At 45.0% G+C, this 18,561-nt stretch overlaps 1 protein-coding gene across 1 annotated transcript; it reads right to left on the bottom strand.

Moving 5' to 3' along the window:
- Nucleotides 1-823: 823 nt before the first annotated feature.
- On the bottom strand, nucleotides 824-18,411 carry AURKA (aurora kinase A). Its single transcript, XM_068987350.1, has 9 exons — nucleotides 18,360-18,411; nucleotides 15,194-15,237; nucleotides 13,941-14,220; nucleotides 12,460-12,514; nucleotides 11,266-11,457; nucleotides 10,362-10,500; nucleotides 3,739-3,887; nucleotides 1,463-1,637; nucleotides 824-1,322 (listed from the first exon to the last, which is right to left on the bottom strand). The coding sequence occupies exons 2-9, from the start codon at nucleotides 15,230-15,232 to the stop codon at nucleotides 1,143-1,145; spliced, it is 1,209 nt and encodes a 402-aa protein (XP_068843451.1). The 5' UTR covers nucleotides 15,233-15,237; nucleotides 18,360-18,411; the 3' UTR covers nucleotides 824-1,142.
- Between the last annotated feature and the right edge of the window lie 150 nt (nucleotides 18,412-18,561).

The raw sequence follows: 18,561 nt of genomic DNA, 5'->3' as shown, positions 1-18,561 counted from the left end.
CCAGGACAGGGACCAAGCCTCGGGGCCACGGGGGACAGTGGAGGGTGCTGGCTGCCCTCACACCCACTCCTGGTGTTCCCCGGCAGAGCACCCCACTTCCAGTTCCCCCCACCAGTGGGTCACATTTCCTGCAGGCCCCTCCTCAGGCTGCAAGGACCTCCACACCTGCCTCTAAACTTTAAATCCTGTCTTTCAAGTCCGACCAAGAGGCTTCTTCCCCAGGGCCCTGCTCCCGCTTTCTGTTACCTAACCCATCACAAGGTGCCTGCTGGTTGACTCTTCCTCCCTCCCCCACCCCCAGGAGTGTAGGACGAGGGATGAGGGAAGGAAGGGAATGAAGGAAGGCCCATATGTCCATGGGCCTGCCGACCTCCCCCTCCCCACCACCTAGTGACAGATATAACCCAGCGTTTCTCAAAGTGTCTGTCGAATGTGAACTCCTGAGAGATGCACTTTAATGTCAAGGTTACCCGTGTGAGAACTTTATAAAAACATCAACACCATGGGAGAAAATAAGTCTTTACCATTTAGAAAGGGCTGAGACACCCCTGTGCCCCAAGACTGAGGCGAGCCCATGCTCCTGCCTCAGTCTCACCAGGTGAGTGACTGAGGACCCACAAGCAGGCCAAGTGGGGGTGATGGACAGACACCGAACAGTCCTGAAGGGTATGGATACAAGTCTATACAAAAGTCTTTATTTTAACATTTAAAAGGAAGAATCACATGTTCATTCTGACAGCGTTACCAGACTGGGCCACCCGATAAGTTACACACACACAGGACTGGGAAGGTTATTGCACAGTGTTTCAAGGGTCAAGGCAGGACTAGGCATGACTCCCTTCCCCACAGCCAGGCTCTGAGTCCGTCTTCCACGAGGACGCCTTACTCCAAACAGGCTGCGGGGTGGCTGCCCTCAAACCTTGCCTCCAGATTGATACTATAACCAGTGAAGTTAACACGATTCTCACAGCTGCTCCCACTGCTGCAGAGTATCGTGTCTGAGGAAGTGGGACTCCGAGCACTGCCTGCTCGTCAGCAGCATGTCCTGTAGAGTCTCGATGGTGGGCAGGCCATGGGGAGACATGCCAGCACCCTGCTCCAGGACAAGGCAGCCCTGGCCTAAGGATCTCTGCCCCCAAAGATTAAGACTGTTTGCTAGTTGATTCTTTTTTCTGACAACTTGATGGTTTTGAGTTGGCTGTGATCCAGGGGTGTTCAAGTACTTCTTTGAGGGTGGGCCTCTGGCTGGGGTTGTGCTTCAATAGTCTTGAAATGAGGTCCCTGGCTCCCTCGGGCACGCAGTCAGGGAATGTGAATTCCACCTGGATGAGTACACAGTAAGTGACAAGAGTCACAACGTGGCTCAGAGAGAACACGAGAAATACTCGGATCATAGCCTCCTGTCAAGGCTGATAAGGAAGGAATTCTAACAACGACGGGTCCCTTTGTAGTGAGGCCTTACCCGTGATATTCTTCTGTAGGTCTCCTGGTATGTGTCTGCCTCAAAAGGAGGCTTCCCGACGAGGAACTCATAGCAAAGCACCCCAAGGCTCCAGAGGTCCACTTTCTCGTCGTGCATCCGGCCCTCAATCATCTCAGGGGGCAGGTAGTCCAGCGTGCCGCAGAGGGTGGTCCTCCTGAAAATACAGGCAGGCTCGGGTTGACGTGCTACTGTTTCTATTATCACGACAGCTGCTCAAAGGCACCAACCATTCCACTAACACTGAGCGCTTTTCCTAGGCTAGCTCCTGTGCTACAAAGCAGGTGCTATTATAAACCCATTTTTAGACGGGGTGCTGTACCAGACCTCACAGTTAGCAATCATGTGGCACCCCAAATATGTCTAATTCCAGAACTTCCTTATATGATATATAAGATTTAAAGTATCACCACTATAAAACTGTGTGAACAACTAGGGAAATTTGAACATGGACTAAATAGTAGATATTAACAAGACTAGGTTTCTTAGGTGTGATAATGGCTGTGATTATACAGGACAATGTCCTTAGCCTACTACTGAAGCACTCAAAGGATGAAGCATGCTGTCTGTCACTTATTTTTTGAAGGTTCACCAAAACGTAGACACACTCAATATGGTAAAATGTTAACAACTATTGGGAGTATAGGCACTGGATAGGCAGGTGATCAATTCAGCATGTCTGTTTTTATAACAGAGGTTGGAAACAGACATCAAAACAGGAGCGAAGGCTAGGCAGATTTTGCTGCCTTGTACCAGTTATTCTTTGGCGCCACTGGTGCCTGGCAAGCGCACAAATGTTCGCTCACCTAAAGGAGCTGCCACCGCAGACTCCTAGCCTCTCACCACTGGATTCGGGAGAAGGGCCAGATCAAGAGCCTTGGAAGACAGCACAGTAACCTGAGAGCTCTTACAGCGAACCAGCTATGGGAAGCTGGGCCAAGTGACCAACATTTTATATGGTTTCCTCTTTAGAAAAGGATCAGCCAGCTTTCCTGTCGTGAGGACACCACTGGGCGGGCCAAGGTCCAGCTTAGCCCTGTGATCATACAGCCATTGCTGTTTGCCTCATCAGAGGCCAACAGCTCCCACTTGTGACAACCAGATTTTTTTCTCCCCAAAACAAAAAGACTGCAACAGCAGATTCAGTGCCTTGCTGGAAACAATTAGGAGTGATCTCTATCAAAAACAAATCTCACACTCAACAGCATCCATTTTGGACTATACAGTTTTTTAAACTGGCTTTAAAGTAGTCTGATTACAATTTTTTAAAGACCTACCCCAAAGCTGACAAACTCTTAGCAGTAGATGTATGCTTTTAATTGCCCTACTTCACACATGGTTTCAAAAGCTCATTGAAACCCAGCCTAAAAACAGGAGAAAATGTTTTAGCTCTGTTTGCAAAGTTCACTTAAATTGTTTCATAGGTTGGTCTCTCTGCTTTAAGAGGAGATAGGAAAGGACTGCTCTGTTGACAGGAGCAGACCAAAGAATCTTTACCCACCAGTCTGAAAGCTCCATCCAAACTAGTTTGGTTCCTTTAAGCTCCCAGTTCTAGAGCTCTGCAGGTGCTGCCCTCAGAACTCATAGAACTCGTGTCTCCTGGCCCTGGAGGCAGTGGAGTTTCCCTCCCCGTCAGTCAGGTGTTGTTCCCCCTCTACACACTGCATTTCATTCTGTGATACACTTGTCATATCTTTTACCTATTTGTCCCCTTCACTGAACTCTAAGGATAGTATGCATCTTTAACCCCAGGTTGCTGCTGCCGCTAAGTTGCTTCAGTCGTGTCTGACTCTGTGCAACCCTATAGATGGCAGCCCACCAGCATTCTCCATCCCTGGGATTCTCCAGGCAAGAATACTGGAGTGGCTTGCCATTTCCTTCTCCAATGCATGAAAGTGAAAAGTCAAAGCAAAGTCGCTCAGTCAGGTCTGACTCTTAGCGACCTCATGGACTGCAGCCTACCAGGCTCCTCCGTCCATGGGATTTTCCAGGCAAGAGTACTGGAGTGGGGTGCCATTGCCTTCTCCGTAACCCCAGGATAAACATCCACAAATGGCTGCACAGTAAAAATATTCTTGAAGACACTAGTTTCCTGCCAGGCCTAAATTACTCCAAAGCATGTATGTCAGTTACCTGACCCAACCGCCCACAACATCTATGCTTACATTTACTTATAGTAAATATTTTACTATTTAGCTCATTAGCCCCTAGGCTTTTGCTAAACCAAACAAACAAGTTCCATCTCTGAAGTTATATACCTGGAGGATGGGGCATGTACCGACCACCCAAAATCGGCGATCTTAAGCTCTCCAGCTGATCCAAGGAGCAGGTTCTCTGGCTTAATGTCTCTGTGAATAACTCTCTTTGAATGACAGTAAGACAAGGCATTTGCCAATTCTGTGATATACTATTAAAACAAAAAGTATTGGAAATCCGTTTTAGATTTATATAACACAAGTTAATTTTAGACATCTCTTCAGAAAGGAAACTCAACATAGATTTTAACATGTTCTGTAGATTTGAAAGCAAAAACTAGAGACAGTGGATGACTCTAGAAGAAAACAAACCAATTTAGTGTTCAGTGTGAAGTACAAGTGACTCTGTGCTAGGTTATCTGCTCACACAGCAGGTGCGACGCCGAAAGACAGGAGGACACCAAGGTACCACTACATCCCCACCTGGCAAGTTATGGCCCAGAAGCCATGAATTATGACAATATTGAAAAACTGGTACAAATGAGGGAGTCGGGCCTGTAAACAATTTTTAACATTCTTAAAAAAGAAAAACTTTATAGTCCATCCCCATTTTTAAAACTAAGGCAAAATTACAACAGAAGGGTTTGTTTGAAGCTATAAACTTAAGCAAGCCCAGGATTTGCTTTAACATGTAAATGAGAATTGTTTTCTAATATATTGAGTATATTTAGTTCTGACTGACGTTTGAGAAGTGTTGGTTTCTCAAAAAGTAATTCTAAATAGGACTGAACATTATGTTATGCCAAAAAGGTTTACCAGATGAAGGGGTACAAACCAGATGTTATTATCAGAAAGGACATTTTTCATTGCTTTCAGCCAAAAGGCAGAGACCAAAATTTAGACCATAAACTTAAATAAACCATAAATAAACTGAAAGCAAAGGCAAAGAAAGCTCGTCTCCTGCACCAAAGTGGGTGATGCTCGAAGAGGATACGGTAGGATTCCAGACGACAATGGGCTGCCCCTGCTCCAACCCGGCAGGAACCAGCGCTCTCTGCATCCACCCCCTCCACACGCCCACATTAAGATTATGGATTATGTGTAAAGGTCCCTAACACTTCTCCAGAACTAGTTTTAATTAATTAGGAAAGAAAAACAGGTGTGTGTGTGTGTGTGTGTGTAAAAACAGGTGTGTGTGTGTGTAAACTACTAGGGAATCTAGAAAGAACCAATCTTTTACTTCCTTTCAAACAGCTATCCGTTTACACCAAAGTAAACTCCACTAGATTGAAGAAAACTGAGTACAAACATTACTTGCCAATTAAAGAAGAAACTACCTTGCCTAGTTAATATTTAAAAAGCAAATAAAATAGATTTCTACTTAACCAAAGGGCAAATATTTAAGTTGAAATAGTATGTCTTCACTGCACAGACAGAACCAGAGGGGTCATTCACCAACAGTGCTGTGATTTCAGTAGACGATAAAAGTAAAACCACTTGAATTTAATGCCATTTAGATCAATGCCAAAAAGATAAGTGTACATACTACCCAGAGACCTCCACCAAAAAACAGAACAAAGTAACCACCATTCTATAGGCCCTTCATCTGCTAATTCAACAAAAAACAGTCCAAATTAAGACAACGTCTTCAAACAGTTTTCACATTAATAAAGAAGAGTACAATCCATGAAAAAAAGAAAAAGGCAAAACAAAAACCTGATATGTTGGATTTTAAGATTAAAAATGTCTGCCCATGAAAGACACAGTTAAGCGAAGGAAAGCACAAGGCACAGAAGGGGAGAAAATGTTTGTAAAACACATGATAAAGGACTCATATCACAAATACATGCGGATTCTTAAAACTCAGTAAGACAACAAAAAAATTTTTAATGGGCCAAAGGGCTGAACCTGGGTTCGGTCCCCGGGTTGGGAAGATCCCTTGGAGAAGGGAAGGCTACCCACTCCAGTATCCTGGCCTGGTGAACTGTACAGTCCATGGAGTCACTAAGAGCTGGACATGACTGAGCAACTTCACTTTCAAAGGTCTGACCAGACCTCAAAGATGCTACAGAGATGGAAAATAAACACCTGAAAAGATGCTCAACCTTGTATGTTATTAGAGAACTGTGAATTAAAGCAATGAGACACTGCTGTACACTTACTGGGAAAACTGAAACTCAAAAAGCACGCCAGCACCACTTGCTGGTGGGGAGCCACAGGCATGCATGCGTGGGCAGGAATGCACAGATGGTAGGCAAATCCACTGCAGAAACTGCTGACAGTTTCCACAAAGCTAAACGCAGACTTAGGTACAAGCCAGCAAGCACCCTCCTAGGTATCTACCCAGCAGATATGAAAACTTGTGTCCCACAAAAAGCCACATGCAACTGTTTATGAAGACTAGAAGCAACCAAGATACCCTTCAACAAATGAAGCAATAAACCAAGGTAGAGCCCTATGATGGAGTATTATTCACCAATAAAGAGAAATGAACCATCAAACCCTGAGAGGATACAGACGAACCTCAATGCATACGGTTGTTTCCCACAAGGGTAACTGGTTAACAATTCTGACACCACTACACATGAACACTGGAATTGGATAAAAGGATGGCCGATGCTGGAATCCAAGTTTCTCAGTGTTGGAGTGGAGGCTATGATAAGCAAGGGAGGAGAGTAAAATGATCCATGTGATAAGGGACTCATGTTTACTATAGATACTATAGATATAGGTGGATAATTATGAATACTTTCATATACATGCAGATACCGAGATTACAATACACACCTCAATGCTCTCTTTCAGCTGAAAGCCCAGAAGTGGTAACAGTAGCAATGAGCATATCCAGCACCCAGATCAAGGCTTCTAATAACATTTTCCAATAAAAGGAAGCAAAGCTCCTTAGAGAAATAACGAATTCTAAGACTTAGAAAATGTGTAAGACGAAGCCAGAGCACCTTATGGCACCGACAAACAGAAAGTGCTTTTAAAAAAAACACAGGCCCAGACTCCCCACAATGATGGGGACAGGTCAGAAGGACACAGGCACTGTGTAAAAGAGCAGCCGGAGGCCAAATCTGGAACAAACAATGAGAGCAAAGTGCTATTAGATTATCCTCAAAGTATCAAGCGTCCATATTCATAAATATTTGAGGAAATCAATAAGGGAGAAAAGACAGCTCTGTAGTACAGAGTTCCAAGTAATACATGTCGATACCCTGCCCTGTAGGAGAAGAGCTGTTCCTCTGAAAAGGGAGAGAGAGTAACTCTACAGAGGAGAAGCCTGACAAACACTACCCCAGCCGGGTGGTCAAGACCAACACCTGGGGATGAGTCAGGTCAGTAGCTTGTATCCTCAGAGAATGCCTTTCACCTCTGACCTTCCTCCCAAAACCCATGACCCTAATCTAAAGTTATGACCAACCTAGATAGCATATTCAAAAGCAGAGACATTACTTTGCCAACAAAGGTCCGTCTAGACAAGGCTATGGTTTGTCCATTGGTCATGTGTGGATATGACAGTTGGACTATAAAGAAAGCTGAGCGCTGAAGAATTGATGCTTTTGAACTGTGGTGTTGGAGAAGACTCGAGTCCCTTGGAATGCAAGGAGATCCAACCAGTCCATCCTAAAGGAGATCAGTCCTAGGTGTTCATTGGAACGACTGATGTTGAAGCTGAAACCCCAATACTTTGGCCACCTGATGCACGAGCTGACTCATTGGAAAAGACCCTGATGCTGGGAAAGATTGAGGGCAGGAGGAGAAGGGGACGACAGAGGATGAGATGGTTGGATGGCATCATCAACTCGATGGACATGGGTTTGGGTGGACTCCAGGAGTTGGTGATGGACAGGGAGGCCTGGCGTGCTACAGTTCATGGGGTCACAAAGAGTCGAACACGACTGAGCGACTGAACTGAATCTAATCATGAGAAACAAAGGAAATCTGAATCTAAGTCTGAATTTCAGACAATAGTTATGTACTAGTGCGATGGCATCCCACTCCAGTACTCTCGCCTGGAAAATCCCATGGACGGAGGAGACTGGTAGGCTCCAGTCCACGGGGTCGCGAAGAGTCGGACACGACTGAGCGACCTCACTTTCACTTTTATGCATTGGAGAAGGAAATGGCAACCCACTCCACGGTTCTTGCCTGGAGAATCCCAGGGACGGAGGAGCCTGGTGGGCTGCTGTCTATGGGGACGCACAGAGTCGGACATGACTGAAGCAACTTAGCAGTAGCAGCGGTCCATTAGTTATAACAGTTGTACCACAGATATAAAATAGTAATAGAAGTCAGATGTGCAAGGAAAAAGTAAGTCTGCACTATCTTCAATTGTTCTGTAAATCTAAAACTAATCAAGAATACATTCTTCTCTTTTTTGAACAGGGTAACTATTTATATATATTTCCACAGAAACAGCTGTGGAAATGAACCACAAGATTTCATTTGGTATTTGATTTTACCTGTATATAAGGTACCTAAGCAAAATGGCTGTCTGGGGAGGCCTTACAAATAGCTGTGAAGAGAAGTGAAAAGCAAACGAGAAAAGGAAAGATATAAGCTTCTGAATGCAGAGTTCCAAAGAATAGCAAGAAGAGATAAGAAAGGCTTCCTCAGTGATCAATGCAAAGAAATAGAGGAAAACAACAGAATGGGAAAGACTAAAGATCTCTTCTTCAAGAAAATTAGAGATAACAAGAGAACATTTCATGCAAAGATGGGCTCAATAAAGGACAGAAATGGTATGGACCTAACAGAAGCAGAAGATATTAAGAAGAGGTGGCAAGGATACACAGAAGAACTGTACAGAAAAGATCTTCACGACCAAGATAATCACGATGGTGTGATCACTCACCTAGAGCCAGACATCCTGGAATGTGAAGTCAAGTGACCCTTAGAAAGCATCACGACGAACAAAGCTAGTGGAGGGGATGGAATTCCAGTGGAGCTATTTCAAATCCTGAAAAGATGATGCTGTGAAAGTGCTGCACTCAATATGCCAGCAAATTTGGAAAACTCAGCAGTGGCAACAGGACTGGAAAAGGTCAGTTTTCATTCCAATCCCAAAGAAGGGCAATGCCAAAGAATGCTCAACTACCGCACAATTGCACTCATCTCACACGCTAGTAAAGTAATGCTCAAAATTCTCCAAGCCAGGCTTCAGCAATACATGAACCGTGAACTTCCTGATGTTCCAGCTGGTTTTAGAGAAGGCAGAGGAACCAGAGATCAAATTGCCAACATCTGCTGGATCATGGAAAAAGAAAGAGTTCCAGAAAAACATCTATTTCTGCTTTATTGACTATGCCAAAGCCTTTGACTGTGCAGATCACAATAAACTGTGGAGAATTCTGAAAGAGATGGGAATACCAGACCACCTGACCTGCTTCTTGAGAAACCTATATGCAGGTCAGAAAGCAACAGTTAGAACTGGACATGGAACAACAGACTGGTTCCAAATAGGAAAAGGAGTACGTCAAAGCTGTATATTGTCACCCTGCTTATTTAACTTATATGCAGAGTACATCATGAGAAACACTGGGCTGGAAGAAACACAAGCTGGAATCAAGATTGCCGGGAGAAATATCAATAACCTCAGATATGCAGATGACACCACCCTTATGGCAGAAAGTGAAGAGGAACTAAAAAGCCTCTTTATGAAAGTGAAAGTAGAGAGTGAAAAAGTTGGCTTAAAGCTCAACATTCAGAAAATGAACATCATGGCATCTGGTCCCATCACTTCATGGGAAATAGATGGGGAAACAGTAGAAACAGTGTCAGACTTTATTTTTTTGGCTCCAAAATCACTGCAGATGGTGATTGCAGCCATGAAATTAAGAGACGCTTACTCCTTGGAAGGAAAGTTATGACCAACCTAGATAGCATATTCAAAAGCAGAGACAATACTTTGCCAACAAAGGTCCAACTAGTCAAGGTTATAGTTTTTCCAGTAGTCATGTATGGATGTGAGAGTTGGACTGTGAAGAAAGCTGAGTGCTGAAGAATTGATGCTTTTGAACTGTGGTGTTGGAGAAGACTCTTGAGAGTCCCTTGGACTGAAAGGAGATCCAACCAGTCCATTCTGAAAGAGATCAGTCCTGGGTGTTCATTGGAAGGAATGATGCTAAAGCTGAAACTCCAGTACTTTGGCCACCTCATGAGAAGAGTTGACTCATTGGAAAAGACTCTGATGCTGGGAGGGATTGGGGGCAGGAGGAGAAGGGGACGACCGAGGATGAGATGGCTGGATGGCATCACCGACTCGGACGTGGGTTTGGGTGAACTCTGGGAGTTGGTGATGGACAGGGAGGCCTGGCATGCTGCAATTCACTGGGGTCGCAAAGAGTCGGACATGACTGAGCAACTGAACTGAACCGAGCTGAAGCCAGTATTGGCACCAAGGACCAATTTTGTGGAAGATAATTTTTCCACAGACCTGGGGTAGGGCAGATGGTTTCGGGATGACTCAAGTGCATTACATTTATTGTGTGCTTCATTTCTATTATTATTACATCAGCCTGACCCCAGATCATCAGGCATTAGATCCCAGAGGTGAGGGACCCCTGTACTAAGCTAGCTTTCCATGAAACGAAACCCCCTCTATTCTATAATGAAAGGTACAGCACTGTGTAGGACAGGTATAGAGTAAACAGAATTAGTCTGGACAGTAAATGAAAACTCACCGTGGCAGTTCTCTGCTCATCAAACTTTGACAGTTTCTGAAGTTCTCTATAGACAGCTCCGAGGGGTGCGTATTCCAAAATTAAGTAGACTCTGGTAGCATCATGGAAATAACCATATAGTCTGAGGATGTTTGGATGCCTGCAATGAAAGATGGACACCTGGTATGGCGGGGCATCTGTACTGAGTATCAGATCCCTCATGTGAAACCAGTGGTGAGAACTGCTGCTGGTCACAGATCCCACCTTCCACTGCCCTTGAAAATATGAAGCTATGAACCCACTGTAAGAAAAATATGTACACTGCTATCAATTTACATGCATTTCAAGGTATTAAACCTGGACCTCAGGTTTAGTTAAGACTATTTCCTTCCTTTGAACCATCTATATTCTTAGGGGGAAAGAATTCAGCTAAATATTAAGTCTCCGCAAATTGAAAGAAAAAAAAAGACGTGCCATTCCCACAGTAGTTTGAAACTCAAATTCCATGAGACAGACAACACAGACCATGTTCAATAACGGCAGCAGACGTGCTGTGGAGGACTTTGGACAGCTGAGCACAGGCTAGCTGAGATTTTTTTTAATTCACTGAAAACAAAAAGATCCACTGGCTAAAGTCAACCTATAGGCTACCAGTGTGCAACCTGAACTCAAAATAAGAGGTATCATTCCTTTAATTATCCACCAAAACAGAACAAAACTCGTCCAGTAAATTACTCCATTAACAAGACAAACCTTCAAGCAATTTTTCCAAACCACAGCAGTTAAGTCTGGATAAGTCTTTGAAAAAATGATGAATTTAGTCATTCTTTGCAGTACTATGAAGCCAGCCTTCTACAAAGTAGTTCATAAACATTGAAGTCCAAGTTCTGTACGCCACTCTCCCGGACATCATCTGAAGACTTACCTGAGATGCGACTGTATTTCTACTTCTCTTCTCAGCTGATGCTCAACGCCGGCCTTCTCCAGCTGAGCTTTGAATAATACTTTAAGAGCCAGAATAAACTTGCTTTGTTTTTCTCTCGCCAAATAAACATTACCAAACTTTCCTTTACCCAGCGGGCGACCAATTTCAAAATCTTCCAAAGCCCATTGCCTTCTGGGGAAGAATTGAACATTTTAAAGTGTGAAGAAAACACATCCTTTCTAATGAGGTATATTAATGAGTAGCAGACATCCCAGTCCTATCAATAATTCTATACTCAAAGTGGTATTCAGCACGTATCCTCGGCAAGAACCAAACCATAGCCTCCTCTGAATGAGTCTGTGACAGGGAAAAATCTGGACTTCTGGAGCTGAGGCACTTGCTGGGAAGTGTTCTGAGACAGTACTATGCTCTCAGCACAGACCTATTAGCAACAATGCTAAGACCACAGGAGGATTGGATGAGGAACTGGAGAAGCAAGAAGGTTCCAGAAACAACTGGGAACCTCTTTCAAATGGCCTCCTCTCGCCGTGGAGACGCCACCACTCTCTGTGGTGGAGAACCACTCTGGGAAAGCAAACAGGATGGAGCCTACAGGACAGTGGGCTGGGAACCACTGGATGAGACTCAGAAAGTTTCTGGTAGGCAGATAGAGCAAAAAAGGCTGTGGCTAGCATCTAGACAGTTCAGAGACTGAGAGCAAGGGAAAATACAGCCAAGCTTTTTATGAAGAACAAATATAGTAAGTGCATCAATACTTTCAAAGTACTCTACAGTCAAGTATTTGTCCATAGGGCTGCAAGAGGACCGCATTTTGTTGTTTAACTGCCACCTCTTTATTAGAAGTAGCAGAGAAGCATACAGAAACTGTATGCAGTAGTTACTTCTGAGGGTCGAGAGGAAGTTTCACTTGATTTCTGTAACAGATTCTAGGTCAAATATAAGTCCTTTCTAAATGTGAAAAGCAGTAAGAAAAACTCGAGTCTCTCATAAACATCATTAAAATCCCTTCTCTCTTTGAAGATTTAGAAACTATAGATGTTCCAAATTTCCAAGTGAAAGTACAAAGGTCTATTTTTAACAGGTCTGTTCCTATAACTAAATTTGCAATTAAATGACATTAGTATGTTCTAGGAGAATGATGGTACAGAACTTTGGACATAAGATAAAACTTACTTTTTTGATTCTTCATTTTTTTGTTTTGATGCCACTTCCTTCTCAGGATTACTTCCTAAATAGAATAAGTTAACAGTCTTTGATTAGAGATGAATCAAAGAGTAGTCACCAAAATATCAGTGGTATGCCCAGAATGACAGATCTGGACTATTTTTGGTTTATTTTAAAAAGGAAAAAAAAAGACGACTACACTGTAACCTGACTCCTGCCATCTGAAGTCTGTATAAAGCTCTGAGAGTAAAAGATAAGCAGAGACATCATAGGCCCTCAGATAATCTAAAAACCCAAGGCTGTGTAGATTCTCCCTGGAGCCTCAGTTTCTAAATGAAGAGCTTCTAAACAGAGTTACCAGTCTTCCCATTCATAACAATTCATCACCTCTTACCCAGGAGGTGGGTCAGCATCAGACAATGTGCAACAAAACATAAGCCAACCACCACCCTCCTTCCACTGTGTTAGCAGCCAAGGGGAAATTACACTGGACATTTCTACTTGCGTATTTCCAGCACTTCAACCTCCAAGAGTAGCACAGTTTGCTCTGGTGAGATTTTTGAATTCAGGTCTAAACTGTAGTCTTTCCCTCCACAGTTCACGATCTCGGTTTAATGGTTTAATGCCACCGGTATAACCACCGTCCCCATGTCTGGCTTACTGCCCCATTCTGTCAAGCTGGCATCCTAAGTGAGCTCTCAAATCTGTCTGACTCACTCTGCCCTGGCTGTGTTGGAATAAGTTAATGCTTCGAAGTCTTAGCTTCCTCCTCCACAAAATCGAGGTAGAAACTACGCCTCTGTAGAGTGCTTACGAGGACATAATGACACAACATGCATGAAGAAAGCCTGCTATGGAGCACTCAACAATTGGGAAATAATAACTATTAACACCGACCCAGCTCAGGCCCCTGCAATACTGGAGACAAAACCCAATGGCCTCCCCCCTACCTGGTACCCCTGGGTCCAGCATGGCTACTCTTCAATTGATCCCACATATCCAGATAAGCTTTCTCTAAGAGGCAAGTCAGCCCCTTCTCTGCTCAAAAACCTTTCAGCAGCTTCCCAGTACATAGGGGACAGAGCCCTGCTGAGGCCGACAGTGCCCACCCTGACCTCGTCCTGCCTGCCTCAGTCCACTCACTCCCCCAACCCCCAGCACTTCCCTCCATGCTCCAGAACCCTGGAATTTTTCAGTTTCAAGTGTACTTGCTAAAAGAATCCCCTCTGCCCCAATAAGCAATCTAAAGAATACGGGGCTGCTGTTGTGTCTTCCCTGACTGCCCACCTCTTTCAGGAGGGTGGGGGTCAGGCCTGGCCCACAGTAGACTTGTTACTTCACCCCGACATCAGATGCTCTCCCCATCCTCAGTAGAAATGACGTAAAAGCTAGGGTTCCAAATAGTAAACACACATCTGTATATGTGGGAGTGTTTTTTTTTTTAGCAAATAAAAGAATGGCTCTCCAATGAGCCTAAGAAGACTGCTTACCAGGCGCTGGTGGCTGGGGTTGTTTGCTCTTCTGGGTGTTACTTGGCGGCCTGATGACAGGACGAGGGGCGCTGGCTGCCTGCGGTGGCTTCTGCTTCAGGGTCTGTACTGGTTTCTGGATGGAGACTAGCTTCTGTGCTTGTGAAGGAACACGCTGTGAGGAATTTGTGGGACACAGGACGCGCTGAGCCTGGCCACTGTTCACAGACACCGGATTCTGAGAGGGAAACTGCTGAGCCACTGGAACACGTTTTGGGCCATCACTAAGTGGAACTGCAGTCTAGATTGGGGAGGAAAAAGGAATGTGATGGTCTTCATGAAGGAAAGCTGAGTATCTTGAGAGTATTCCAAAGGTCTGTCTTCTAATATCACAATATGATGACTGTCACTGGAGAAGGAAATGGCAACCCATTCCAGTATTCTTGCCTGGAGAATCCCAGGGACGGAGGAGCCTGGTGGGCTGCCATCTATGGGGTCGCACAGAGTCAGACATGACTGAAGCGACTTAGCAGCAGCAGCAATGATAACAGATGGACAGGGAAACCGACTGGAATCAGCACTTGCAGACAATACAGTTAGTATAGGGTTGAAATACCTGAACGACACCTCCTACCCGCTCCCCAACACTCTACCCCTGAAAGTCATGTCCCCATTAAAAAAAATGTTCATTAACTAAACTTTTTTCTAAGAAGGGAGGCATTAAACACTTTCGAAGAATTCTCAGGGACTTGGGAATTATTCTTTAGCGAGAAGCTACAATTCAGAAACTTTATACTAAAATCCCAATTCCACTGAAATTTCAACAATATCTGTATTTTTTCAGTCTTTTCTCTAAACATATCAAATATTCAATAGTGATTATTTTTGTGTGAAGTTTTATATTTGCCACATGTTCCACAAAAAGCTCATTATGTAATTTTTTAAATAATGATGAACACAGTTTTAATAGTCCCCAAAGCTAATTACTATTGATTTACTAGTGTTTCAGTTTCCAAGTACTCACAAAACGGATCTGAGGCGAAAGAGGAAACAAACACAGGCTCTTCAGAAAGTTAGAGCGAAATAAAAGTTACACGGAGAGAAGCAGCAGAGCCTTGTTGAATGCTGAGAAAAGCAACGAGTTCCCACCCAGGGCCGCGGTGGAGGAACCGCAGTCACATCTCAAAGGAAAGGTGACAACAACTCTAGGCTTAAACCCAACTTCCCTTTGGGTCTTATAAAAGGGATCTGAGATTCCTGATTATTCAATTTACCTTAGGCCCTGAGATGCAGTTTTCTTTACATCTGTCCATGATGCCTGAAAAGAAAAAAAGAACCACCTTTAATTTGTAAAAATCCATCTGCTTCAAAGCGTCACACTGGATCAGGGTTAAAAATCCTGATGAGAACGCCTCAGCATCACACAGAATCTGACATGATTTGTTGTCCATGAAGGCTGATAAGGGAGCGGCATTTTCTCCTGTGACAGAGCACAAGTATGGGGTTTAGATCAGGTTCAGGTGTGGGGCCTTTCTTTCCCCTCACACACTGCATCCCATCCTCTCCCCTGCCTGGTACTCCAACCCCACTCCTGAACTGAGTTACCCCACTCTCTCATCATCTCTCTAATGAATCCCTTCCATCAGTCTACAGGCCGGCTTCCTTAAGTGCTGCCTTTAAATTAAAAAAAAAAGTCCTCTTTACCCTTAAATTGACTCAAACTATGACCACATCTCTGGCCTCCCCTTTCAGCAGCAGAACTGGGCAACAGTTGTCTCAATCACCTCCCTCACCGGGCTGCAGGCTCCCTCTCACAGGGTTTTCATCCCCACCAGGCTCCGGGCAGAGGGTGGGCAGAGGGCAGACGCGACTGTTGCCAGATCCAAAGGTCAAAGGTCAATTCTCAGCCTTCCCCTCAAGAGCATTCCTGGCATTCCAGGGGGTCCCCTGCACACTATTCCTGCACAGACTTGTCTACTAGCTGTCCCAAAGCAAACACCTTGGCTGATGAGCCTCACCTGTGCCACCAATCAGTGTCTAGGGTAACCGTGGAAGGGATTCCCCACTCTCTGTCTACACCTTCCTAGGGCCCCAGGGCTCTAAACATCTCTATTAGGAGATTGCAAATTGGTGCCTTCTGCCCTCTCCTCTCCTGCCAGGCTCTCTATCACCTGCTGAGCATGCCCCAGGAAAGCCTGCCAGGCATCTCAACCCAACACACCAAATGAAACCTCTTCTTCCCCAGCTTTTAATACCATCCACAGCCTGAGGACCCCCAAATTTCCATCTCAAGCCCAAAGCTCCCCTCTGAACTCCTACCACCTGGTAATCTGAGTGGCATCACAATCTTAACCTGTCCCCAACTGACGTCCTGCTTCCTCCCAATACTCATTCCCCTTAACCTGCTCTCTCCATCCTGCCAGTTGCTCAAGTCTAAAGTCTTATAATCTTTTACATGGTTCTCCCTCAAACCCTGTATCTAAGCCATCAGCGTATCCTACAGGCTCTATTTTGAAAATCACTGCTCACAACCTTTCCTACTCCCACCTGGTCAAACCACAATTTTCTCTCCCTTCAATTATTTGCAAAAAGCTCCCAGTGGTCACTCTGCTTTCAGCTTTGCCCCATTATGGTCCATTTGCAACACTGTGCCCAGTGATCCCTCTAACAAGTCAGATATATGGATCCTTGGGCCAGAGAAACTTTTATCCATTTCTCTTGCTCCCTAAATTCTAGAATCCAATCAGAAAGCACTCTTCAGACCCCCACTTTCACATCCACTTTATAAAGCAAACAAATAACTCCACCTGCAAGAGGAGACCAGACTAAAGAATCTGGAGTCCTTATATTAAACAGCCATTTGGAAATAGACAAGAAAAGGAAATACATTCTCATATCATGTGAACGGTAATTTCACCCATGCTGTGGTGCCTTCTTCACTCTCCCTGACAGTTACAAGCAGCTGACTCATGAGATCACATAGCTCTACAGACACTGGTTTTATAGAAGCTACCAATATTCATTCGCTCCAGGTAATACACTTTTCCTTCTCAGGAAGAATAATGAAACAGAATGGACTAAGTCTCTGCTTCAGAATTCCGCAGAGAGCCACAGAAGACAGTTTCTCAGGTGATTCTGGACTCCAGCCAAGTTCGAGAGTCTCTTGTCCAGGCGAGCTGCATAAGATCCCTCCACCTCAAACTGGAGATCCTACTAGTCTACATAGAAAAGCAGATTTAATAGCACTGTGGGTGGAGACTTCTCCTTCCTTCATCAAACCTACAAATTACCCGCACATATGAAGGAGAGTGGAGAGGAAATGAGTATGCTGCTGAAACACGTTTAATTCAAACAACACGGAAGGTTAAGGATGAGAAGAAAACATGAGTCAAAGTCAAGGATGGTAGCCACATGTACATCAGGAGGACAACTGTTAGAAACGGAGACTTTGGACCCCAACTCTAGACCTAACAAATTACGACCCTGCGTTTCAAAGACATCCCCAGATGACCAGTATACACCGGGCATACACTAGTTCTCAATAAAACATCAGAATCACTTGTAGAGCTTGATAAAAATACAAACACCTGAGCCCTACGCCCAAGCACTTCTGATCCCTTGTTTGCATGGGTCGAGTCTAACTCTGTGCAACTCTATGGACTCTAACCCACCAGACTTCTCTGTCTATGGGATTCTCCAGGCAAGAATACTGGAGCGGGTTGCCATGCCCTCCTCCAGGGAGGGCCAGGGATCGAAGCTGAGTTGCTTCATAGCGCCTCCTGGGAAGCCCCTCTGATCCCTTAGGTGGGTTCATATTTTTAACTAGAACGCTCAAGTAATCCCGATAAAGGGAGTCCAGGGTCTACGGTTTGAGAAGCACTGGCTTCCAGGTTTATCTATTCACCCACTCATCCATCCTGCCCGGACAAGGGCCTTTCCTGGCTAGTCTATTCAAACTAGCCCACTTCTAGTACTCATCCCTATCGGAAGCTATCTTGTTAGTTTATCGTCTGTCTCCTCACCCACCACCCCTAGAACGTAAATTCCAAGACGGCAAAAAAACATTTTGCATTCTTTCTTACCCAGGTGCTCACTTAACATGAGAACCCCATCAGAAAGCAACCCTCCCACCCCCACAACCCCATTCACTCCGGGTGTTCAATAAACACCAGGCGGCATGCTGTAGGGCATATCGATATCCAAGCACAGAAGGGAGGGTGCAGGGAAAGCGCGGGGGGCGGGGGAGGGGGCGCAGGGAGGAACGGGGCGGGGGGGACGGAAAAGGAAGCTCTGTCGCCCCGACCACCCCTCGTTGACCCAGCGATCCCCAAGACCACTTCCCTCCCACCAACCCGCAAAGGCCACCCTCGGTCCGCCCGCCCGCCCGCCTGCCAGCCAGCCCGCCCGCCCGCCCCAGAGAGATGTCCCAGGTCTACGCACCTGTGGACTCCCACCTCCGATCCAAAGAAACCAAGTCCTCCCGAGAGCTCAGCCGTTAAGATTCAAAGTCTTCATTTTAAATAGGAGTTAAACTCTCTATTCCGAATGCTGATTGGTCGGGGATAGAGAGGCGCTGCCTTTTCATTGGTTCAAAGCCAACTCTACAGCTTGTGTCACAGGCCGGCGGAGAAGGCGCGCAGGC

Source organism: Capricornis sumatraensis, chromosome 15 (genome assembly GCF_032405125.1).
Source record: "Capricornis sumatraensis isolate serow.1 chromosome 15, serow.2, whole genome shotgun sequence".
NCBI classification, from domain to species: Eukaryota; Metazoa; Chordata; class Mammalia; order Artiodactyla; family Bovidae; genus Capricornis; species Capricornis sumatraensis.
Note: the sequence above shows the minus strand (reverse complement) of the source record. Positions and strands in the feature narration are given on the sequence as shown.

Excerpts from the sequence above, each read along its gene's own strand:
- AURKA (XM_068987350.1), bottom strand. The coding sequence starts at position 15,232 with ATGGACAGATGTAAAGAAAACTGCATCTCAGGGCCTAAG. Across the intron at positions 11,458-12,459 it reads AAAAATGAAGAATCAAAAAA|AAGGCAATGGGCTTTGGAAG; the intron begins GTAAGTTTTATC and ends ATTCTTCCCCAG. Across the intron at positions 3,888-10,361 it reads ATGAGCAGAGAACTGCCACG|TATATCACAGAATTGGCAAA; the intron begins GTGAGTTTTCAT and ends TTGTTTTAATAG.